At 64.8% G+C, this 25,243-nt stretch overlaps 1 protein-coding gene across 1 annotated transcript; it reads left to right on the forward strand.

The window, feature by feature from the left end:
* ESPNL (espin like) lies at positions 1–23,509 on the forward strand. Its single transcript, XM_068964325.1, has 9 exons — positions 1–294; positions 1,468–1,658; positions 3,787–3,973; positions 6,285–6,467; positions 11,143–11,274; positions 17,486–17,600; positions 18,576–18,688; positions 19,603–19,800; positions 21,920–23,509. Exons 1-9 carry the CDS (start codon positions 1–3, stop codon positions 23,507–23,509), a joined length of 3,003 nt encoding a protein of 1,000 aa, XP_068820426.1.
* The last annotated feature ends 1,734 nt before the right edge of the window (positions 23,510–25,243 follow it).

Genomic DNA, 25,243 nt, shown 5'->3' on the forward strand with positions numbered 1-25,243 from the left:
ATGGAGGAGCAGCGGGCGCTTGCGGCCGCCACGGACGGGGACCTGGACACCCTGGAGCAGCTGCTGGAGGCGGGCACCCTGGGCCCGCATGTCACCGACGCCCTGGGGGCTGGCCTGGTGCACCACGCCGCCCGGGCCGGCCACCTGGCCTGCGTGAGGTTCCTGGTGCAGCGGGCCAAGCTGCCCGGCAACCAGCGGGCCCACAACGGGGCCAGCCCCGCGCACGACGCCGCAGCCACCGGCAGCCTGGCCGAGCTGTGCTGGCTGGTGCGCCACGGTGGCTGCGGGCTGCAGGTGAGTGGGGCGCAGCAACGGCGGCTGCAGGGTGCGGGACCCGGGTCCACAGGGAGGCGCAAGCCGAGAGCCAGGTCTGGAGCCCAGGCTTCCCCAGGGCCCTGGGCTGCTGCTCAGGGGTGGCAGGGGCGGGGATGGCCACACAACTCCCACGGCACACACAGTGGCCTGTCTCCACCCCACGCCCTCCCCAGCCCCAAGCAAAGCCCTCGGAAGCCACGGACACCCCCTGAACCACCTGGTATTCCCCAAGGCCCAGCACAGAGCAGCCCCTCTCATCCTTTCACCCAATACCCCCACCTAAGAGCAGCTGGCCTTGCCGGTGGGGGGTCTCCTGGGTCTCCTTATCAAGCCTGATCCGTGGGGCCTGCTTCCAAAGGGTCTAGAAAACGGTCCGGGCAAACAGAATCCTAGCAGGCACTGGGGCTCAGGAGGTGCTGGCCCACCCCGGGTGTTGGGGGACCCCGGTGGGGGCTCCGGGGCTTGGTGATGGTCTCCCCGCAGACATTTCTCCTGCCCGCCTCTCTCTCCCTGTCGGCCCAGTGGGTGTGGGCAAGTGAGCTCTGATGGAGAGAGGAAGTCCTCCCGGAGCCCAGAGAAGCGCTGGGTCCTGGGAAAGGGAAGACCCATGTGTCACACAGCCTGAGTGTCCAACAGCCGCAGCCCCACGGTCCTCAGCGGCTCTTCCCACAGCCCCAAGGGCGGGAGCAGGGCCGGTCCAGAGCCCGGGAGAACACCCAGGTGTGCCGATGCCCGAGGTGGAGAAGCGCCCCAGCAAGAGGACTCGGGAGGCAGGGTGGGCGCTGAGTGAGGGCAGAGCAGAGGCCCCTGGACCACCCCTGGACAGGCTGCCAGCCCTGGGCGAGCAAGCTGAGCTAGTGGTGCCTCCCCGACGGCGAGCAGAGAGCGGGAAGGGCGGGACTGCAGCCTGGAGGGGGCTCGAATGTGCAGGATCAGGGGTTTGGACCCAAAAGCCTTGACTGGTCCCGGCCCTGCTGCTGACTGGAAGCCGGTGGCCTGGCTCAGTCCAGGAGACCCCTCCACACCCCCGCGCCGGAGCCAGGTGGAGGGGTGGGAGCTCTCCGGCGGGTCCCCGCGGTGCGGTCCCAGGGGGCTGCCCGGCAGGCCCGGTCCGGCCCGCCGCCCGTTCACCAGCCGCCTGCGCCTCCGTAGGACCAGGATGCGTCGGGCGTCTCGCCGCTGCACCTGGCCGCCCGCTTCGGACACCCGGCGCTGGTGGAGTGGCTGCTCCACGAGGGCCACGCGGCCACGCTGGAGACCCTGGAGGGGGCCTTGCCGCTGCACCACGCCGCGGTCAGCGGGGACCTGACCTGCCTGAAGCTCCTGACCGCCGCCCACCGCAGGTGAGGGGCTGCGGCGCCGCCTGGCGGGGTGTCCCGGGGGCGCGGGCTGAGGGGAGAGGGCCCAACGAGGGGAGGGGAGGGAGCGGGGCCTCGGGAGGGGGAGGGGTGGGGGAAGGGGAGAGGGAGGGGTGGGGGGAAGGAGTGGGCGGAGGGGAAAGGGGCGGGCCTCAGGGGAGGGCTGGGGGAGGGGTGGCGGGACCCGGGTGGGGACGGAGCTGGGAGGGGAGGACGAGGGGGGAGGGAAGGGGAGAGGGACGGGCCCCGGGAGGGGCGGAGGGCGAGGCCTGCAGCCAGGAGCGGGCGGAGAGCAGACCCGGGTGGGCTCAGCGCCGGAGCGGACGGTGAAAGCCCGGAAGCTGCTTCCGCAGCCGGAGCAGAAGCGCCCCTGCAGGCTCAGACCGCGCCCGCGGCCTGGTGGCGTCTCAGGGGCTAACGTTCCCCGCTGGGCCGCGAAGGTCACCGCTCACGCGTCCGGAAGGGGGCAGAGTGAGCCCTGGGCTTGAGGGCAGTGAGCCCCCCAGGTGGGGACCTGGATTCTCCCTCCACACGCCCGGTCCCACTGGCGCGAGTCGGCGGATGGGCGAGGCCGACAGGCAGGGAGGGGACAGGCCCAGCTAAGGGCCTGCTGCCCCCCGCCCCTTCCCCGTCGCGGGCCCGGCTGCGGTCCTGGCCCCACGGAAGACACCCGGGCGTGTAACTGGCCGAATGGGGGTGCGGCGTCTGTGGCCTGCCGCAGCCGCCTGTCCGCAGGATGACTGTCCTGGCTGGGAGAGGGACTCTGTCCACCCCTCACCTGAGCTGGCCTTTCTCCCCCGAGCCTCTGACCACACTTCTTCTCCTGCGGGGCTGTTGTTAGCTGGCCGGCCGTCCTGGCCGCCCCACGACAGTGCTGCCGTTCCTGGGCTTTCCCGACCCGACCTCTCCCTTCCAAGGCCTTTAAGAAAGGCCTTTGAGACTCGCTTCTGCCTGTCTTCCCCAAATAGTCCACACCAGCTGCCACGGGCCTGGCCGGCCGCAGGGTGTCTCTCAGACTGGCTGTATTAGAAGTTCAGTTCAGTTCAGTTGCTCAGTCGTGTCCAACTCTTTGCGACCCCATGAATTGCAGCATGCCAGGCCTCCCTATCCATCACCAACTCCCGGAGTTCACCCAAACTCATGTCAATTGAGTCGGTGATGCCATCCAGCCATCTCATTCTCTGTCGTCCCCTTCTCCTCCTGCCTCCAGTTCCTCCCAGCATCAGAGTCTTTTCCAATGAGTCAACTCTTCGCATGAGGTGGCCAAAATATTGTAGTTTCAGCTTCAGCATCATTCCTTCCGAAGAACACCCAGGACTGATCTCCTTTAGGATGGACTGCTTGGATCTCCTTGCAGTCCAAGGGACTCTCAAGAGTCTTCTCTAACACCACAGTTCAAAAACATCAATTCTTCGGTGCTCAGCTTTCTTCACAGTCCAACTTTCACATCCATACATGACCACTGGGAAAACCAGAGTATCAGAAGTACTTTCTGCCATTTGAAATCCGGGTGATTTCACATTAACACACACACAAGCACAGGGACGGCCCGCTGCCCATGGCCCACATGCCCAGGGGCAGAGACCACAGGAGCCCGAGAGGAAGTCTTTTTCAACAGGGGTGGGGTCCGGTTTGGGGGAGGGGGCTCCCGCTCCCTGCAGGGGTTCAGAGGGGACAGAGAACTCACCTGACCCCGTGACCACATGGAGGCAAGGCAGGATGCAGAAACCTGACTACCCTACCCCAGTCTGTCCACACGGGGGGCCTGGAATACGGATGCCGGCGAGGGCCGGGAAGGACTAGTGTCCTGCTCACAATGGTCCCTTGCACGGAGCAGGCCCCGGGTCTGGAGGTTCCCTGAGCCGCCCACTGCGGGCCCTGCTGGGCCATTCACCCTAAGAGGAGACCCCTGCCGGCCAACCCCCGGCGGCGCGCACAGCTTGAGGGCGAGTTGAGGGAGCTGGATTCCTTGGGGTGCGCACAAGCTGGGCGGGTAGTGGGGGGCAGCAAAGAGCCAGGTGCCGGGCCACTTCGCCCAGATCTGGGTCCTAGGTCGGAGCGGCTCCCCGCGACGCCCGGCCGAGCGCGCTCTGAAGCCCGGCCTCCCCCGCAGCGGCGTGAACCGGCGGACGCGCAGCGGCGCCTCCCCGCTGTACCTGGCCTGCCAGGAGGGCCACCTGCACCTGGCGCAGTTCCTGGTGAAGGACTGCGGCGCCGACGTGCACCTGCGCGCCCTCGACGGCATGAGCGCGCTGCACGCCGCCGCCGCCCGCGGCCACTACTCGGTCGTCGTCTGGCTGGTAAGGGGGCGCCGCGTGCGCGCGGGGGTCGTGGGGGGCGTCCGCGGAAGCTGGCCGCTGCTCCCGCCTAGCAAGCGGGGCCGGCTGGGGCGGAGGCGTCACGCCCTGGGTCTCGGATCGCACACAGGAAGTTCGGAGACCACGGGGTGGTGGGCCGATCAGATGTGCCTGCCAAGCCTTAGAGCACCCACGTGCCAGGCCCAGTCTAGGGCACAGCGGGGAGCTTCGACTGGGGGTGGCCGTGGGCTAGACCCGCCCCTGCAGGACCCTGGGGGTGTGCAGCACCCCCTGCGGGCTCTCCAGACCGCCCCCCCCCAAAGAGTCCTGGTGGGTATCTGGGTTCTCAGGGTGGGCAGCCCAGGTAGTGCCTGGCCCTGCTGCTTGGCCACTTGTCCATGCCCGGCTACCCAGACCCTGGTGGGGAGCCCCACAAGCCCCACTCTTCTTCCCTCTGGACCCATGGAGGCACCATCTGGGCCTCTTTCCAGAAGGAACACAGAGTGACCTAGATGGGGGAGGATGCTTTCTTAAGACTTTTTCCAGGGCTGGGGACTTCCGCCTCCGTCCTGGAAAACCAGGCCTGTGCGGTGTCCGGGCGCTCTGAGGGTCTCCATTATGGAGAGGGTCTCCATTACCCAGTCAAGGGTCAGAGTGGGGAGTCTCTCCCGGAAGGGGCAGATGGACAAGAGGTGGCTGAGGACGGACTCAGTCTGGCTGCTCCACTCCTTGCGCCTGGCACTTGGTGAGAGCTGTGGGGTGCTGCGTGAGGGAAGAAGGAGTAATCTCCTCTGGCCTCCCACCACACCACTCGCCTTGGCTTCAGAAGCCCCCAGCAGTTGACTCCGGCCTGCCTTCACCACCGCCTCTCCCAGGCTGGCCCTTCGCCCCTGGAGCACCCGCCGGCACCCACCTTTGCACCGGCTGTGCCGCCCCCCAGCCGCCCTTCTGCAGCTGCTCCCACCGGGCCAGCCCCACTCTCGGGAGAAAGCTCCCAGCGTTGGCCCCGCCCTGGCCCTCGGCTGGAGCTGTGCTTCCACCCTCTCGCCTGTAGTTCAGATGGTGAACTTCAGAAAGGTGCCTGTCCCCAGACCTGGACTCCCAGCCCTGCGGGAGCCTGAGTCCTGGCCTGGTCTGGCCGCGGGGCGCAAAGGCGGCATGTGCTTAGCACACATGGTGAGAGTGAGTCGGCGGGACGTGCGGTGTCTCAGAGTGGTGGGGGTGCCCAGGGGCCGGAGGGTGGCAGGCAGGTCCACACAGCACTCCGCCCCCCCCCCCCTCCACTGCCAGGGCAGCCTCACAGGGGCTCATCCCAGGAAGAAGCAGCTGTGGCCGAGGGTCCCAGGGCCAGAAAGGCTCTTCCACATGGGCCTCCCCACCCCGCCTCCTGCAGCATGGACCACAGGCAGGGGGCACAGCATCCAGCCTGGCTGACCCACTCAGGGCTGGGGTCCCGCTCCCCTGGGGGAGCTGGCTGATAGGAGGCGCTCTCCTCCCAGCATGCTGTCCTTTTTCTGACAGACACATTTGAATGTCAAATCAGCCAGCATTTGGCTGCAGTGCCCTGGGAATTAAACCACTGAAAGGTTATCCCTTCCACATAGGAAACACAGCAGGCCGTTCACACCCGGTCACATCCTTGCTGTTCTCCTGGCCTCGCCTTCATGGAGAAGGTTGGCTGTGTTCAAAGCAGTAAGAGGGAGAAAAAGGGGGTGACGCCACGTGCCCCGGCCCTTCCGGCGGGAAGGCGGAAGAAGAGCCCCTTCTGGCCTCGTGTTAGCAGGGGTCACGTGGCTGCCCTGGGGGCACGTGGTCCAGGCTGGGGGCCGCTGGCCAGAGCCCACGGGTGCCCTCACAGCGGGGCCGACGAGGGCTGTGAGGAGGGCTGGCCGGAAGGTTGCCGTTGGGATGGGGCCCAGGCCACAGCGTGCTGAGGAGGGCTGGCCAGGGCCTGCCCCCCAGCACCCTGCTTCTTGGCACTGGAGCCGTAACGCTCAGGACGCAAACAGGCCTGGTGCCAGGAGGTCCTCCCTTCATCAGCAAACACCTGTTTACTGGCCTGAGGTGCTGCCCAAAGGCGTTCTTTATTTGAAGTGGGAACGCCCCTGGGAGTGTTCAGCTTAAGATCTGGGCTGGGGCAAGTTTGGGGGCTGTGGAATCTCTCAGTAAAACCACCAAGCTTGCTGCCCCCCGACCCAGGCTGCCCGGGGCACACAAGAGGAGCCCACCCTGTCCCCAGGGGCCCCTGCCCCGAGGAGGGAGTGGCTGCCCCCGTCCGGCCTCAGCTGGCTCTTCCCCCTTCCTCCCCCCTCAGGTCACCTTCACCGATGTCGGCCTGACAGCTCGGGATGACGAGGGGGCCACCGTCCTGCACTTCGCCGCTCGGGGCGGCCACACGCCCATTCTGGACCGGCTCCTGTTGATGGGCGCCCCCATCATGAGAGACTCCTGGGGGGGCACCCCCCTCCACGATGCAGCGGAGAACGGGCAGATGGAGGTAAGGCGCTGGGGGGCGGGGGGTGGGCAGAGGAGCCTCCGGGAGCTGGCAGTCCTGGACCACTTCCTGTGAATGAGTCACCGAACCCTCAACACAGCCCTATAGGATACACATTATTAGCCCCTTTTACAGACAGGTAAACCGAGCCCCAGAGGGGCAGCCATTGCCCGGGATGCAGACTCAGACTCAGATCTCTCTGGGAATAAAGCCCACGCTCTGCCCTCAGCGCGGGACGCCTCCCTTCGCTCAGAGACTCCCCGGGTGCCGGCTCAGGGGTCAGTCTTCCTGCTAGTCCTCCCAGGAGGGGGTCTGCTGGCCCCCTGCTCTGAGCAGCCTGGGAGCAGAGCCCCGCGGGGGTGTGAGGTCAGCCCCTTCGCTGTGATCCAGATAAACCTAGGGGCGCATGTGCCCCAGGAAGCAGCATCGGGAAACCTGGAGTAGGCAGGGTCGGCGTTCCGACACTTGAGGGCCAGCCCTGGGAGTGGACCCGGCCATGAGCCTCTGGCCCTGCACTGGCGCCACCTGCCCACAGACCTCCTGCGAAGGCAAGGCCATGTCTGAGTGGAGTGCATCCGAGGCGAACACGTGGGATGACTCCTCTGCCCGCCCGCCCCAGAGCCACTCGTCAGGGCTCCAGAGTGGGTCACTGCATCTGCAACATCTCCTGGGTCTTCCCACGGCGTTCCCATGGCCCCCGGATCGGCTGGTCGCCATCCACGCAGGCCCCGGAGAGGCTAGTCGAGGGGCAGGGGGCGGGTGTTTTATCGAGGTGCAGCCCGGTATCCCATTTTGGACTTCGGTTCTGGACAGCTGTTTCCTGCTGGAACCTCAAGTGTTCCTGGGCCCAGGTGGCCCATGAGCAGCACAGGGCAGCCACCCAGAGTCCCGGGAAGGCACGCGGTCCTTTTGATAAATCTGAGAGAGGCATGATGCCCCCATGCCCAGCAGCAAGGCTGAATACTTCTTCCTGACTCTCAGGAGCCTGAGGGCTCCCTCCTGCTCCTCCCACCCCCAGCCACACCCCCTCCTTTCACCCTGCAGGCCAGCATTCAGCCCTGTGGGCTCACCGAGCAAATGATGGGGGTGGCGTCCAGAGGGGCCTGGGGTGGTCCCTGGTGTCCTGTACCCGAGCAGATGGTGAGGGTGGCATCCAGAGGGGCCTAGGGTGATCCCTGGTGTCCTGTACCCGAGCAGATGGTGGGGGTGGCGTCCAGAGGGGCCTGGGGCGGTCCCTGGTGTCCTGTACCTGAGCAGATGGTGGGGGTGGCATCCAGAGGGGCCTGGGGTGGTCCCTGGTGTCCTGTACCCGAGCAGATGGTGGGAGTGGCATCCAGAGGGGCCTGGGGTGGTCCCTGGTGTCCTGTACCCGAGCAGATGGTGGGGGTGGCATCCAGAGGGGCCTGGGGTGGTCCCTGGTGTCCTGTACCCGAGCAGATGGTGAGGGTGGCATCCAGAGGGGCCTGGGGTGGTCCCTGGTGTCCTGTACCTGAGCAGATGGTGAGGGTGGCATCCAGAGGGGCCTAGGGTGATCCCTGGTGTCCTGTACCTGAGCAGATGGTGAGGGTGGCATCCAGAGGGGCCTAGGGTGATCCCTGGTGTCCTGTACCTGAGCAGATGGTGAGGGTGGCATCCAGAGGGGCCTGGGGTGGTCCCTGGTGTCCTGTACCTGAGCAGATGGTGGGGGTGGCATCCAGAGGGGCCGGGGTGGTCCCTCACGTCTGTACCCGAGAAGGTGGTGGGGGTGGCATCCAGAGGGGCTTGGGTTGGTCTCTGGTGTCCTGTACCTGAGAAGGCAGTGGGGGTGGCGTCCAGAGGGTCCTGGGGTGGTCCCTCATGTCCTGTACCCAAGCAGATGATGGGGATGGCGTCCAGAGGGGCCTGGGGTGGTCCCTGGTGTCCTGTACCCGAGCAGATGATGGGGGTGGTGTCCAGAGGGGCCTGGGATGGGAGGCCGCGGGTGGCCAGAAGGGCCCTGAGCCAGCGTGATGTGGCTCAGACAGCATCCTGCCCCTACCAGCCATGGCTTCCACAATCCCGAGGGTGGCCGGAGCAGCACCCTGCCAACTTTATTTTTAAGCAGCATCGTCTTTTTTCAAATGAAGTGTTCTATAGGGGTCCAGGGGGTTCAGCAGATAAGCCAAGGGTTCTTGAGGCCCTCACCCTGCTCCCTTGGTGGGAGAGGAAGGGAACCCAAGCCTCAGAGCTGAGAGTCGCCCTCCTCCTCCGTCCTCGTCTGGCGGGAAGCCCTCGGCCCTCGGCCGTGCTGGGTCTTCCTTGCTGCCCCCACCCCTCCAGCTTCGCCTGTGGCAAGTGGGAGCGGGTCCTCGCTGGGGTGCAGGGCCTTCCCATCATCGCGGCGGCGCCTCTCTGCAGGCCCAGGCTCTAGCGCTTGCTGGCCTCAGTACTGGCAGCACTCGGCCTCGGTACTTGCAGCACACAGGCTTAGTTGCCCTGCAACATGGTCTTCCCAGACCAGGGATCGGACCCACGTCGCCCTGCCTTGGCAGGTGGGTTCGTAACCGCTGGACCACCAGGGAAGCCGCACGATAGCTTCTCCATGCCATCTACTCTCCAGCCTGTCCAATACCCGTCTCGTATCCATGTCTCTGGTTGTGCTGCAACCAGGACAGAAGCAGAGTCCACACGTTATTGATCGCCTTTTGGGTATTAAATTTGTCAACAGTTCCGGAAAATTATGATCATCCAGGAAACATGATCACCCCACGCTACTCTGTATTTTATTTAATTTTATTTTTTTTGTGAATTAATTTAATTGGAGGCTAATTACTTTACAATATTGTAGTGGTTTTTGCCAGACATTGACATGAATCAGCCATGGGTGGACATGTGTTCCCCATCCTGACCCCCTTCCCGCCTCCCTCCCCATCCCATCCCTCTGGGTCATCCCAGTGCACCAACCCCGAGCACCGTGTCTCTGCATTGAACCTGGACTGGTGATCTGTTTCACATATGGTAATATACATGTTTCAGTGCGTTTCTCTCCAATCATCCCACCCTCACCTTCTCCCACAAAGTCCAAAAGTCTGTTCTTTTTATCTGTGTCTCTTTTGCCATCTCACATATAGGGTCATCATTACCATCTTTCTAAATTCCATATGTATGCATTAGTATACTGTATTGGTGTTTTTCTTTCTGGCTTACTTCACTCTGTATAATCGGCTCCAGTTTCATCCACCTCGTTAGAACTGCTTCAAATGCATTCTTTTTAATGGCTGAGTAGTATTCCATTGTGTATATGTACCACAGCTTTCTTATCCATTCATCTGCTGATGGACATCCAGGTTGCTTCCATGTCCTGGCTATTATAAACAGTGCTGCAATGAACATTGGGGTACACGTGTCTCTTTCGATTCTGGTTTCCTCGGTGTGTATGCCCAGCAGTGGGATTGCTGGGTCATAAGGCAGTTCTATTTCCAGTTTTTTAAGGAATCTCCACACTGTTCTCCATAGTGGCTGTACTAGTTTGCATTCCCACCAACAGTGTAGGAGGGTTCCCTTTTCTCCACATCCTCTCCAGCATTTATTGCTTGTAGACTTGTTGATAGCAGCCATTCCGACTGCCGTGAGATGGTACCTCATGGTGGCTTTGATTTGCATTTCTCTGATAATGCCCACTCTGTATTTTAAAATAAATTCTTATTTTAGAAGAATTTATAATTGTTTCAGATTTGTAGAAAAATGGAGGCATGGGCACAGACCGTTCTGCTCAGGTCCACATCTGCTTTCCTGCCCCTGGCTCACAGCCACCCGCTCTGGTGGCCGTCACTGCGGTGAAGTCCTCCTCTCCCTGTCCCCAGGGCTGCTGCCCCAGACCCATCTAGGCTCAGGCCCCACACCACAGTGCCCCCCGCTCCACTCTGCTTCCTTGTGACCCCTGCCCCCCAGGCTCTAGATAGACAGCCCGCTCCTGCGGTGCACACCCCCCCACCGCAGCCTCCTTCACAAAGGGCCTTCACAAGCCCAGTCTCCTCTCGCTTTCCACGCTCCATCCTCTCCTCTGCTCCCCGCTGCTGAGCCTCCCGCCTTCCTCTCCTCTCGGTCCCGGGGGCCCAGCCAGGAGGGAAACTGGGGGCCCAGCGCCAGCCTGACCCGGGGAGGGGGCATGTGAGGCCAGCGCAGGAGCCGGACAGTCAGAGATGGAGACACTGGAGATGGAGTGTGGACTCCCGGAGCTCACCCCGGGCCCGGAGCCAAGAGGAGGGCCTTGTTGAGCACCAGGCCTGAGCGGGAGGCCAGGGAGCAGGCCAGGCGAGGCGGGCGAGGGCACCGCCCGGAGACCTGGGGGCGGAGCCGTCTTTCTTAGCCTCTGCACCCCAGTTTCTTAGTGTTGAGAACGGACACCCCTACAGGAGTTGCTGTAAAGATGGAAAGCAGCTCCATATTTAAACCCAAGGCCTGGGCTACAGGGGCAAAGTCAGGGTCGGGTGGCCTGGCTGGGATCCCGCTGTGCCGCCTGCTTACCATCTGGGCCCTCAGCGAGCCTCCGAGCAAGGGCACGTGGGGCTCCTACCCCGGATTCGGAGTGCTGATGCCTGTGGGACCCCATGCCACCAGGAAGGGGCGGCCCGGGTCAGGCGGGGGCTCAGGCCTCGGTGGCTCAGCTTGGGGGGTGCAGGGAGTTGGCGGTGGTCACGTGTCCGCCCCCCTCCTGCAGTGCTGCCAGACCCTGCTGTCTCACCGCGTGGACCCCGCCCTGCGGGATGATGACGGCTACACGGCTGCGGAGCTGGCGGAGTACCACGGCCACCGCGACTGTGCCCAGTACCTGCGGGACAGCACCCGGCCGGTGAGCCTCACGGCCCCTTCCCTCCAGGGCCCCCCTGTGCTGATGGCCGGGAAGCTCACCTGGACACTGCATGGTTGGGAGGGAGCAGGGGAGGGCCTGGCCCTGGGCTGTGAGGGGGCCGGGGCTACAAGGGGGACCAGGGCTGGGCCACGGCTGGAGCTCTGCTGAGATCTGCCCGCCACCCAGGCCACAGAGCCCAAGCTCACACTCAGGCCAGATGGCTGGGTCAGACTGAGGACACCCCGGGGGTGGGAGTGGGGTCCCAGATCCTCGGGCGGGTGTGACCCCAGGGGGCGGGCCAGCCCTGTGCAGCCCAGAAGGGGACAGTTTCAGGTGGGCTCCCATCTGGGCACGTGACCTCGCCCAGCCTCGCCTCTGCAAGGGCAGGGACCCTGTGTACCCGGCCCCCGGCCCTTGACCGGCCGCACGTGTTTGCTGAATCAGTGGAGCAGTGGGTGTGCAGGTGTGCAGGGGGGGCCCAGCAGCTCCGTCAGCGTGGGGTCCAGGCCCCCCCAGTGCCCCCTGCCAGGCCCCGGGCAGTGACTGACGACTCTTGCCAACCTGCACAGATTTTGCCTCAGTCTTCTGTACTGGCCACCCCTTCAGAAGGTGTCCCTGGGACTGGCTGGCCCCCACCTCAGGTGAGAACACTGAGGCCCACGGGGGCACCGTGCCCCCATGCCTGGTCCCACCCCGGGCTGCCTCCCTTTCCCTCGGGGCGTCTCCCACAGACTGTCCAGGACAACGGAGGCAGAGCCGCCTTCCTCCCCGGCCCTGGGCCAGTGGGATGGTCCTCACCCGGCCACCACTGAGAGAGCCAGTCTCCACCACCCAACACCCACACCGGGGTGGCCGGGGGTTGGGGGCTGGGAGTGCTTCAGGGCACATGCATTGGAGTCCTGGTTTGTCTCGGTAGCCTAGTTTCAGACACAGGAACTGCAGTCACTGCTTGAAGCAATCTGTTTACTGTTTACTGACCCTTCAATTGGCTATGGGCTTCCGTGATGGCTCAGGTGGTAAGGAATCCGCCTGCAATGCAGGAGACCCCAGTTCGATCCCTGGGTCGGGAAATCCTCTGGAGGAGGGATAGGCTGCCCACTGCAGTATTCTTGGGCTTTCCTGGTGGCTCAGCTGGTAAAGAATCCCAGCCTGCAATACAGGAGACCTGGCTTCAATCTCTGGGTTGGGAAGAACCCCTGGGGAAGGGAAAGGCTGGCCTACCCACTCCAGTATTCTGGCCTGGAGAATTCCATGGACCGTATAGTCCCTGGGGTCGCAAAGAGTTGGACATGACTGAGTGACTTTCACTTTCATACTTTCTTTGGATTGGCTATTGCTTGACAAGAGTTGTCTTTCTGGCTTGGGTTCCAGAAGTTGGGGGAACTGTGTGGGTTCCTGGTGTGGTGGACAGTGCTCCATGGTCCGCAGGTTGGGGATGCCCTGGCACCCGCGTCCTCGGCCTCTTTGTGGACCCTGGGGCCAGCCTGGAGGTGGGCTGGGTGACCCCTCTGCTAGCAGGGAGGTGCCTCCTGGCCCCTGTCCGGGGGTCTCTGGCTTGCCTCCAGCCCACGCAGCAGTGCCCATGGCCGGTCCTTCTGTCCAAGCAGGATCTCTGTGCCCAGCCCCCCTCCCCAGGCCCCGGCACACCAGCCCACCCCTCCTGGCCACTCTGCCTGGCTCTTTTAGGGGTGGGGACTCTGGGCGCCCTGCTGACCCCTCCACTGGGGGTTGTGGGGACCAGCCCGCGTCGGGTTTCCTGGGGTCCCTTCTGGTGCTGGCGGTCTCCCCTGGTGTCACCGCGGAGTACGAGGCACCAATCCGCTTGGGATTCCCCACGCTGGCCTGGGCGGTCCGTGGAGCCTCCCCACCCGGCCTGCAGGCCCGCAGCGTCCAGCCCGTCCACCTGCCCCGCCTGTGTGGCGGAGGGGCAGGCTCATCAGGCTATGAGCTCTCCCCATGAGCCGCTGCACCCGGGGGTGTCTGGGGTCACCCTCGACCCCCCACATTCAGTCTCGGCCCCTCAGGAGGGCAGGCCATCAGCTGGGGCCGCCGGACTGGGGGAGGCGGGGGCCGATGCAATATTGATGGAAATGCGATATCCAGAGGTCGCCAGCGCGGCCTCTTCCTGTGTTGGGCTCGGAGTAGGTGGTGAAAGCCTGTCTTTTCCTCTCAACCCTGCCACCTGCCTCCGACCCAGGGCGTCGTGGGTCCTGGGAGAGGCAGCCTGGGGGTGAGGCTGGACAGGTGCTCCCCCCGCTGCCTGCGCCGCCCCACCTTGACCCTGGCCACGTCTTTCCGCTCCCCAGGCCTGGGGTCACCTCTGCACAGTGAGGAAGGCTTGGGCAGTGGCTAGAGGGAGCTCCCTGCACCCCAAACCTCCAGGGTGTGGGCTGTGTGAGAGGGACAGATCGGCCGGGCCGCCGCAGCTAGGAGCAGCTGTCCAGAGGGGTGAGCACAGCCCTCCACGCAGGGGCGATCCCAGCCTCTCGGCTCGCCGCCCCCCACCCCTGTACTCACGCCCACCAGACTTGGAGTGACCCTTCTTGGCCCAGCGACACTCCCAAGTCCTGAACACCTGTGAGCCGCGGTTTTCTCATCTGTGTGACATAACGGAGGAGCCTCGCCGGGGGTTAGAGGGGTGCCTTGAGTGCCCGGTTTAGTGGCTAATTGCACCCGCTCTGGATCCAGAGGGGCCCTCAGACCCCTTCACTCTCCAGATGGGAAAACTGAGGCCCAGAGAGGGCCAGGGGCTTCCCGAGGCAGACTACTCCCCCCCGGGGGAAGGGCAGTCCGTAACCCAATCTCAGCCATGGTGCCTGGGTGTCCAGCACCCATCTGTGGGTCATGATTTTCTCGGCCCGGGTGGCGTTACAGGCCTGTAACCCGGCTCGCCACAGCGGTCCTCCATGTATAATGCATAGCAGGCGTGGCGCTGCTCAAATCTCATCAGAAACACAGAAAAAGAGACACCGGACCACGGGCAGGTCACCAACCCAAGGCCGGGTGACCACCAACCTTGGACGTGCCTAGCTGTAAGGATCCAGAGGCCAGCAGCACTCCCCCAGGTCTCGTAGACTCGGTTAGTTTTCTGAATACTCCCGTTACCAGGGGCTGCCACAGCAGACCCCCATCCTGGTTAAAATTCAGAGATCCTCGTGACACCATGCTAACAGCAGCAAGGAGGTCTGTGTGCCACAGTACGCCAGGCCTTGCCAGGGGCTCCTGGTAAGTCCCAGCAAAGGCAGAGAAACTGAGGCCTGTGGGATGCCGAGCGACTCCCCGGGGCTTCTCCCTGGGGAGAGTTACAGCAGAATTTGGCCTCAGGGATCCGTGGCGTGCGGCCTCCCAGGCTGCTGGCGTGGTGGTCTGGGGCCAAGGTCCGTTCCCCTGGGCCCTGGACCAATGTCCTGCCCTTTCCGTTATTCCTTCCACCCCAGCTGAGCCCTGCACTCTGCCGGGAATGGGAGGCCCTTTCCCCTCACCCCAGAGAGCAGATTCAAACAGGGGTGCCGGGGGTATGGTGAGCCACGAGGGCTCCCAGGCGGGGGCGGCCGGGGAGGCTGTCCGGCTTAGCACCTGGGGCTCAGCCCCACTCTGTCCGTCAGACCATCCGCACCGGGTTCCCCAGCCGTCGGGTCTGGGGTCTGACTCAACCCTCCTTCAGGCTCCTAAGCCACCTCATGCCTGCGTTGTGGACGCTGGAAGACCGGAGATTCCTAGGTCTGTGGCACACGGCAGGGAGCAGGCGGCGTGTTTTGTCAGAACCCCGCCCCTGAAGTCCCGGGGTGACCGATCCCGGCACAGATGGCCGCTGCACGCAGATCTGTGTCACAGTGCAGAACCCGAGCCGGGGAGCCCCCTGACTTGTAGCCAGTGTGTGCGGCCTTGTCTTCCTTCTGGGTCCCTTGTGCCAAGGCAGGCGGCCGAGCAGCAGCCAGGGCTTGGCATCCTCGGCGGGGGTACCAGGGACCCCACTGGTGCCGGGCTTCCCCCAGAGGCCCACTCGCCTGCCTCTCCCTCCAGGCTGGTGGTCCTGGACTGAAGGAGCAGTGACCCGAGGGGCTCAGTCCTGGCAGGAGCAAGGGGGGGTGGTCTCAAGTAGGATCCTGGTCCCAGCCCTGCCCCGTCCCTGCCATGGACCCCTGAGAAGGCACCCTGCCTCCCCGAATCTGTTTCCCAGCCGTGCCTGAGTGCTGCCCTGCTTGACTCCTCTGTGCTGTCTCTTTTGTGCGACCAAGGAGCTCTGGTCTCCCCTCCCTCTCCGGAGGGTCTGCTTCCCCGGCCCCTGTCTGGGGGAGGGTTAAGGCCTGGTGGTAAGGGATCCCACACCAGCCCAAAGCCCGCCAGGCCACCTGACACCTCTGCCTTCAAATATTAATGTGACGCCTCCTGCTCCGGGGGGCGGGCGCTGTGACACCCCACCCCCGACGGCTCCAGACGGCTCAGCTCCCTGTGCTCACTCACAGCCCAGTCTCTGCCTCCAAGGGTCCTCCCAGGCTGGGGGCTGGCAGACACTCCTGCCAAGGCCGGGCTCCTGGGCTCCGGGCACCAGTGTCTGCAGAGAGAGGTAGGAGGCACCGGCGACAGGCAGATAAGCGCTCAGGCCCCAGGCTCCCCTCCTGGTGGCCCCAGAGTGCAGAGGGTCCTGGGATGTGACGGAGGGCCCTGAGGCAGTGGCTGTAGCCACAGGGGTTCTTCTGAGGGGTTTCCCCAGGCCAGGGCGGCCACCTGACACCTGCACCTCCTCGTCCGGGGGGTAGGGACCCGGCCCACCTGCAGGGAGCTGGGGACACTCAGGCGGCCGAGGGACTTAACCCCAGCAGTGCCAGCTATGTCGTCACAGGCAGGGCTTCACGCAAAGCGGACACGTGGGCTTCTTGTTAGAAACTGATTGAGGGTTTCAGGACAGGGAGAGGAGAGGATATTGAATGGAGCTGTGGATCGAGCCACCCGCTCGACAGTGGGGCCCGCACTGGGCCCAAACCACGCGTCCCTGTGGGGCAGGTTTGATCTAGCTCCTCGCCCGGCCCGGGCTCTCTCCAGCGCCCGCCTGGGAGCCCCAAGGCCCTCACCCACCATCGCTGCCCACGGGAGGGAGCAGGCTGAGGCGCTTCGGTCTGACGGTCAAGGGTGAGTGGTGGCCCTCTGCTGGAGCCCCAAGCTGGGGCAGGCGTGTGTTTTCAGGCATCAGGGCTACCAGGGGGGCAGCCAGGAGACAAGCCACCTGCAAGATGGAGTCAGCCCGCCTGCGACACTCAGCTTTAAACCCAAAGGCAGCAAGCCTGGCTCTAGAGTCCTTGGAGGATGGCTCACATCCTTGTGGAGAACGTCTCTGCCACCTGAGGCGGGGCTTGGGAAGGCAGGCAGTGAGGGCAGTCCCGCACACGGCGGCCTGTGCGCCCCAGTCTCTGCTTGGCCAGGCCCGGCCAGCCATCTTGGCGCCTGCTGGTCAGAGGCCAGAGCGGAGGCCTCGCAGGGCTGCGCTGGGGATGGGGGACAGGTTTTGGATGCCTCCAGGTCTAGGATTCTTCCTGGTTGCCCACCAGTCAGTGTTGGGGGCAGGGGGGATGGTGGAGGTGCCCCAGACCTGGGGCAGACGTGGGGTTGCATTGTGGGGGCCTCTGCAGCCCAGACGTGGACCTCCCTGGCCCCCGGCTCCCCGGGACTGCGGGGTGGGTCCTGGGCACTGCGCCACTGCTCTGAGGTGCAGGGCTGAGAACACGTCCAGGTTTGCTGGGGTTCCTTCTGTGCCCAGGGCTGAGCACGGGCGCAGGTCCGGGCAGTCTGTCTCGGCACTGTTGGGACAGTTGGCAAAGGGGTGTGTGTGTGTGCATGCACGTGAATGGGCACGTGTGCCCGCAGGTGTGCGTGTGTACACGTATCCCTTGTAAGGCCAAGGAGTGCTGAGCACGAGGGGGACGCCAGCCTCTGACCCAGAGCCCAGAGTTAAGCTGCCTCCAGAGGGAGCTCACGAGCTGCGCCTGGAGATGGGGGCTCACCCAGTGGGGGTAGGTGTGTGTGCCCACCAGGGTGGAGAGACACAGGGGGCATAACCTCCAGGGGTACTACCCCTCGCCCCCGCACACATCCCCTTCCTAGCCCCACCCCAGGGAGACCAGGCCAGGGCTGAGTGCCCCCCACCCCCGCATGGCAGCCCAAATCAAGGCCCCCCCAACCCCACCTCCCGCTGACCAGGCCTGTCTGCCCCCAGGTGCCGCTCCTGATGACCCCCCCGCCCCCGCCGTTCCCCCCTCCTCCACTGTTGGCTGCCAGACATCCCCCGGAGGATGGCAGAAGTGGGGGCATAGGCCTCGGGAACCCCACCCGTGAGTAAACGCGTCCCGGCTGGGGGCTGGCTCAGGTTAGGGGTGCAGGGAGTGGGCCCTGCTGGCCTCCCCTCTGAGGTCCTCCGAGGGGGCCTGGGGTGAGGGGAGCAGCAAGGCTGGACAGCTGGGCACAGAGGGCACCAAGGCCCAGGCTGGGGCCAGCCCCTCAGCTCGTCCAGGATTCCATTATCATCCTGCCACCTTGCTAAAGTGAGGACAGAGGGCTCCATGACCACAGGTAAACCGCCTCCTGCGCAGTCCTTCGGCATCTCTGTGAGCTCCGAGCGCCTGCAGCACAGCTCTCCTGCCGCTGGGTCTCCGGGCAGCCCGTCCCTTCTCTTGGCCTCAGCTCACCCGGAGGGACCGCGGAGGTCGGCTCTGTCCACTGCGGTTTCTGAGACTCCAGCAGGGGGCGAGGGGGCGGTCCTCAAACCGCAGGTCACCACCCACCAGGGGGGCTCTGACCAGCATTTATCAAAATGAAGTAGAATGGGATAGCGTGAAAAATGTCAGCAGGCCCCATGTGTAGTGAGGATAAGTGTGGTGCAATGGGTGGTGGTTATGTAGTCACACGTGGGGGGTGTGTGTGTGTGTTTGTGTGTGCAGTGGAGGGAGGAGTCATAAAAGGACAGGTTTGCCGTCTGATGGGGCTGCCTTTGGTCCCCAGACTACCGACCCCTACACCCTTTCTAGCTCCTTCCAGGCCGTAGGACAGCTGGGGAGGGGGGACAGGCCGTGGCTGGGATGAGGTAGGGAAAATGCAGGCTCCCCAGCTGGCTGGGCTTGGAGCTGGCCCCATGGACACCCATGGGATCGCAGCGATGAGTGAGTTTGCCCAGGGCACTTGGTCAGGGGGCTGGCCACTTAGGCCCCCAGTCCAGTGGTCCTTCAGGAAGGCTGGCTGGGCCCAGGTCTAGGATCCTCTGCCCCCCAACCCTGGCCTCTCTGACACCAGCTCCCACTTCCTCCCGGCAGCAGCATCTCTCAGCCCGGCCTGGCCCGGCCAGCCAGACCAGCCTCCTCCGAGGGAGCGCACAGCCCACACAGCCACCCTGAGAGACACCGCCAGTGCCACGGCCGTCCCCACGGTGAGTGCCCTCGCTGTGCCGCTGTCTTCCAGGGCCCCCAGCCCAGGCCCAGCTGGCCTCTCAGCATCACCTATGCCGCCCCTGGCCAGGTCACTCTGGGGGCAGCCAGGCCCTTCCCTCCAGGTGGATCCCACGAGGCCCCTGGAGTGACTGGCTGGCCCGGGGTGGGGGGCACACCCAGCTTCTGGGGAGATGGGAGTTCAAGGCCACGAGCAACAGTCCACCCACCAGAGTGGACGTGCCACTGTCTCTGATCCCAGGGGCTCCCAGTGGGTCAAGCCCCTCACCCCGACAGATGCTGCTTCCACCGTCCAGGAAAGCATCCGTCCACGGGAAGGCTGGGCCTGGTGCCCACTGCTGTCTGCCCGCCACCACCCCCTGGCAATTCCCACTGGCCCACACCCCCTCCTCCTCTCTGGGCACCAGTCCCTTATGCATCCAGCCCACCCTTTCACTGACCAGGGGCTGGGAGCTCCCAGACCCCGCGATGTTCTGTGCAAGTCTGGCAAGTGCAGTCACAGCACACAGCACATTAAAGGCTCTGACAAGTCCTGCAGTCCACGATTGACCACCAGACTCTCTATGCAGCTGTTCCCCAAAGGAGTTTCCCCATCCACATGGCATGCTCTGAGCAACCTCTTCTCAGTCATGTACCAAGGAGGGGGGAATCTCTCAGCCTGCGAGCCTCCCCACACATACCGGGGTCCTACAGGGACAGGAGGCCCTTGTGTTCCTTGTGAGGAGCACTTGAACAGGCTGGGGGTACGGTAGTGGTCAGCTCCTCTGTCCTCCCTGGTCAGCCCCCACGCCCCTCCTCGCGCAGCTGTGCTCTTCCGGGACCGCCCTCCCCTCCGCTGCTCCTGAACTGCAGGCTCCTACGGGCCTCCTCCAGTGACCTGCCTGCGTGCACGCAGGGGGCAGAGACGGCGACGGGAGGCGCTCCGGACAGTCTGGTCGCGCTGCAGCTGGACGGGATGCCCTTAGGCGACCTCGACGGGCTGGTGCCCACGCGGGATGAGCGAGGCCGACCCATCCCTGAGTGGAAGCGGCAGGTGATGGTGCGGAAGCTGCAGGCGCGCCTGGGTACAGCTCCAGCAGCGCCAGAGGCCCAGGTCCGCCAAGGTGGTGCCAGGGTGGGGGCAGGGCCAGGCGTGGGGTGGGATCAGGCATGGGGCGGGGCCATACCGGGGCGGGGCCGGGGCGGGGCAGGGAGGGGCGGGGTGTCGCGGGAGGTGGGTGGGGCCCGGGTGGGACCAGGGTGTAGAGGGCAGAGGCGGAACAGGAGGCTTAGTACCTGCAGGTAGACGTGGAAGGTGGGTTCCTGAGACCACACCTCGAGTCCTGAGACCCGGGTACCTACTGCATTTCCCTCTGGCCTCAGCTTCCTCTTCTGCCGGGCGATGAGGTTGAACCAGATCAGAGGGCTGTGAGCAGGGCCCCTTCACCTGCCTTGGGGATGTGTTGCCCAAGTGCTCTTTGATCTCACGATTTGTATGTCGTGCCCACCGCATACCAGGCTCTGTTCTCGGCAGTGAAGGGGACCAGCCTTGCCCCTTAATGCTTCCATTCCATCAGGGAAGGCGGGGTGACGGGGCAACTGTGCTGGGGGTGTGGGAAGGGGGAGGAGGGTCCAACTGCTACGGAAAGAAGACAGTGGAAAGGGGAGGGGCTGCTTTGTCCGGGTGCTCAGGGGCAGCCTCTCTGGAGAGTGTTCTTGAGCCGGAGTCAAGCGGAAGTGAAGGGCGAGGCCTCCGTGGGGGAGGGACAAGCGATTTTGAGTAGAGGCAACAGCAAACAAGCGCTCCAGAGGCAAGGAGGACGGGCCCATGTGGGAAGCAGGGGGAGGCGGCGCGGAGGTGAGATCGGAGAGGGGACAGGCAGGCATCACAGGACCTTCAGGGAGCCGCAGAGAATCTGAGCAGGGAAGGGCTCTGGTCTGACTTGGATTTTAACTGGCTCCCTCTGGCCGCCCTGTGGACAGCTGTTCTAGAGTTGTACCCTGACAGGGTGCGGCTTTGTCTTGAATGATGTATTCTGCAACCCTTGGTCTAGAGCTGCCCTGCCGGTACCATAAGGCCAGCCATGTGTGGCTATTTCAGTTCAGTCATTCAAACTTGTCCGACTCTTTGCGACCCCATGGACTGCAGCACACCAGGCTTCCCTGTCCATCACCAACTCCCGGAGCTTGCTCAAACTCATATTCATCGAGTCGGTGATGTCACCCAACCATCTCATCCTTTGTCATCCCCTTCTCCTCCTGCCTTCAATCTGTCCCAGCAGCTGCAGCTATTTAAAGCTGCTATTTCAAATGAAATGAAACCCCCTGCTCCGGAGTTAGCTGCACTTCTGAGGAATGGCTCTTGCAGGGTTCTTGGCATGCCTTCCCCCTCATCTCAGAAGTGTTGGGCAACTCTGGTCTAATGGCCCAACCTGTCCTTGCTGTCAGGAACCCCGTGGGGTTGGGGGTGGAGCAAGGCAGGAGTGGGTGGGGCATCCTGCCACAACCCGGAGGCCTTTTAGAATCTGACCTTAGGGCAGAGCCAAGGGTGTGTGAAGAACTCAGGGAAACACAGAACAGAAAACAGGCCGAAGGGGCAGGGGATGGGCTTGGACACAGCCTGGCCATTGGCTGCGAGTTCCCAGCCTGATGCTTGTGGTCCGAACACACCCCTCTCTGCCCCGGGCCTCGTGGGGGCTTATTATGCCGAGTGCCCACCTGGCTTCTTGGCAACCAGGCAGGAGCTCAGGCCCCTGACCTGTGAGACGGGGAAGACACAGGGCCTCACTCAGGGGTCTCGGGAGAGTGAGCGGGTGGGCACGGAGCCACCCAGAGGGACCCCAGCTGGGAGGTTCTGTGTCTGTCTTCCACAGACTGCAAGCATGGGAGTCAGGCTATATCCTGGCGTCAGGGAAGCCCTGAGGGGTGATGTTCTGGGGGTGAAGTTGGCCACACGCCATGAGAACTCAGAGGCTGCCCTCCTTGGGGACACTGCCCACCCTCAGGACATCCTGTGCAGGGAACCAGAGGGTTCTGGGGACAGTCTTTGACTTCACCACAGAGGAGAGGAGGAGGACTCGGGGGTGGCAGAACAGAGGCACCCCTGCCTCTTCTGAGGGGAAGGCTGGCTCTTCCCGGGGTGAGAACTGCCCAGGCCACCCAGGGGAGCTTGTGTCCGGCAGGAGCACGCCATGTGGGCTGCGTCCCCGCTGACCTGCCCTCCCTGTGTCCAGGACGACGGCGGGCGCACAGACCCCATGGAGCAGGCTGCCTGGCGGTACTCACAGACGCACCAGGCCATCCTGGGCCCCTTCGGGGAGCTGCTGACTGAGGACGACCTGGTGTACCTGGAGAAGCAGATCGCCGACCTGCAGCTCCGGCGCCGCTGCCAGGAGTACGAGAACGAGCTGGGCCGGCTGGCGGCCGAGCTGCAGGCCCTGCTGCCTGCGCCCCTGGTCAGTATCACCGTCAACAGCCGCTTCCTGTCCCCGGGGCCAGGGCTGGAGGTCTCGGAGGCCGAGCCCCGGGGCTCCGAGGAGGGGGCCTTGCAGGCCGCACCTGGTGGGCAGCCCCTGCCCTTCTGGTGCAGCCACGTTGCCCGGCTGGTGCGTAGCCTGTCCCTGCTTCTGAAGGGCGTGAACGGGCTGGTGCAGGGCGAGGAGAGGGGCCCCCTGGAGGCCCAGAGGGAGGCCCACAGGCTGGCCCAGGCCAGCCCCCCGAGGAGCGAGGCCCAGCGCGAGATCCAAGAGAGTGGGGTGTCTGTGCGGACACTCCGCGGCAACTTTGAGTCAGCCCCCGGCCAGCCCTGCACCCCAAGCCCTGGCCCCTGCGAGCTGGGGGCCCAGCCAGGGTCATGCCCGAGGGGCTGCTGGCCTGCCCCCGTCCCGCCCTGCGGCGGCCCGATTGGAGAGAACCCCGGGCTGGGTGACACGGAGGAGGCCAGCGACTCCGGCATCAGCTGTGAAGAGGCCCCGTCAGAGGTGGGCGCTGTGCCGGGCCCGGACCTGGCCAGCCTCCGCAAGGAGCGCATCGTCACCCTCTTCCTCAGCCACTGGAAGAAGTCGGCTTATATGCCGGCACTCAGAACGGCGGCCTGCAGGACCTTGGAGGCGCAGCGTGCAGGGCTGCAGGGGCAGGAGGCTGTCGGTGGCCCTCCACTACCCTCCCCGCTGCCCAGTGAGAGCCCGCGGCCCGGCCGCCTCTGGCAGCAGCGCAGCGTCATCGCCCAGCTGCTGGGCCACTGGAAGGCCATCCTGGCCCACGTGCCCTCCCGGCAGCTGCGGCGGCTGAGCCGGCGGCCCTGCGGGCCCCTGTCCCCCGAGCAGTTCCTGCCCCACGTGGATGGGGCGCCCGTGCCCTACGGCAGCCTCACGCTGGACCTCTTCATGCTGGGCTACTTCCAGCTCCTGGAGTGCGACCTGCCGGCCGAGGAGCGCAAGACACGCCACCTGCTGTGCTTCGAGGTCTTCGAGCACCTGGGCGCCCACGGCTGGGAGGCGGCACGCGCCTTCCACAAGGCCGTGACCGATGAGGTGGCCGCTGGCCGCCGTGCCTGGACCGACGGCTTCGAGGACATCAAAGCCCGCTTCTTCGGCTCCAGCCGCGGTCCCGCCCGGGACGTGGAGCCGGGCCGCAAGTCGGGCCTGACCCCGCTCAGGCCCCTGCCCCACGCCAGTCCCCGCGGCCCCGAGCCTGCAGCACAGAGGCTGGGGTCCGGCCCCCAGCGGGGCAGCTTCAACAGCGAAGACATCTGTGGCTACATCGACCGGAGCTTCGCCTTCTGGAAGGAGAAGGAAGCCGAGATGTTCGGCTTTGGGGAGTGACGTGGGCCTGGCTTCCTCCCGGAGCAGGTTTGGGCTGGTTTTGGTTCTTCCCTTCTCTTTTCCTTTTCGCCCGCCTGGTGGCCAGGTGAGCCGTGAGGCCAGGCCGTCAGGGACTCAGCGTGCTGCCATCCATGTCTGCCCCCCGATGGCCTTCTCCTAGGCTGCAACACTGCATTCGGAGCCCCCCCTGTCACCGCCGCGTCCGAGAAGCCCTCTCAGGACCCCAGTCGCCCTGCCCTGGGATGACTCGCCAGCTCTGCCCATGGCCTCGGCCTGTGCGTCCCTTGGGCGCCGGGGATGCCAGCCTGTTCCCCACTGGCCACCCTCCAGTCCCTGCTGAGTGGCCAGGACATCCCGTCTCCCAGTGCCTCCCGTGCCTGTGGCTCTGGCCACATCCTGAGCCTCTGTCTGCCCTCCTCCAGTGCCGCCTCCATGCCTTCTGGTGACCTTGGGCCGTGCCCCTCCCCCTCTGTGGCCCCCCTCCCCCTCCTGTGACGTGAGGGAGGAGCTAGGAAAACGGGATCTGGTGGGCAGGAGGCCTTCCTGTCAGACTGGGCTTCCCTCCCGAATTTTCCAGGTCAGCGTGCGGAGTCCAGGGAGCTTCAGGGAGAGGTGTTCTGCAGCTGCGCGATGGCCCCACAGGCAGGAGTGGGGAAGAGGCTTCAGGAACCTTCCGCAGCCTTCACCTCCCTGCAGAAGCCCCCCGGGACAGTTCTCTTGGCTGTCCCTCCCCGCCTGCAGAGCTTGGAGGGCTCAGGCCAGCTGTGGGGGACCAGGGAGTCCTCCCATGCCGCTGGCCCAATGTCTCAGAGAGGGATGCTCAGGAAGAAATAAAATGGGGGTGTCAGGCTGTCGGGGCTTCCCCGGACCAGTCAGGGGGGCCGTGCTGGACTGGGTTCCGGCTCCAAACCCTCCTGCAGGGTCGACACCGGACGTGAGTTTGCTAAAGAAAGACCCGCTCCTGCCGCCTTCCCATGTGTGCTTGCTGCCCCGAGCCCAGAGAGGGCCCTGCTGGGGGGACACTGAGACCTCAGTGCTCAGCTCAGCCGAAGCCCCAGAGCAGCATCCTTACCCCACGGGGCGTCCATGTTCTCATCTGTGAAATGGGGGTGTGGTGTGGACCCACCCAGCCCCAGGGTCCTGGCGAGGGTGGACTGAGGCCCCCAGGGGGGGTCTCTGTCCTGGGATAACAGTGACACTCTCCAGCTGTGTCAGCGTGATAAGGAGCAGGGCCCTGGCCTCAGGCAGCCACAAGCATCCTGTATGGTGTTGAGGCCCTGGCTCTTGGCCCTGAAGCTTGACACTTGGAGCCGGACAAGGGCTGGTCCGCAGGACGCTGCTGCTGCCCGGGCTGGCGAGGTGAGCCTGGAGGTGGCGGGTCAGAAGGTGCTGGGCTTTCTGAGGCCTCCCTCCCCTGGGCCACCTACAGGACCCTGCTGTCCGAGGAGGCGGGAGCAGGGTGGGCAGCAGATGCAGAGCCCAGTCCCAGAGGCAGCCGGCTGGCCAGGGCTGCTCAGGAGACTGTGCGCATGAGGCCCGCACACCCGAGTTCGGGCACGAGCCCCCACTCACTGTGGCCTCGGGCAAGGCCCTCCATGGCCATGAGCCTCATGTTCCCATGAGCATCCAGGACTCCAGGAGGATTGGGGCTCCAGGGTTAGGTGGGGGGTGCTCAGACCCCAGCGTGAGGCCTGGCGCAGGGAAAGGACCTCTCTGTTGGGCATTCTTGGGTGA

Source organism: Capricornis sumatraensis, chromosome 2 (assembly GCF_032405125.1).
Source record: "Capricornis sumatraensis isolate serow.1 chromosome 2, serow.2, whole genome shotgun sequence".
NCBI classification, from domain to species: Eukaryota; Metazoa; Chordata; class Mammalia; order Artiodactyla; family Bovidae; genus Capricornis; species Capricornis sumatraensis.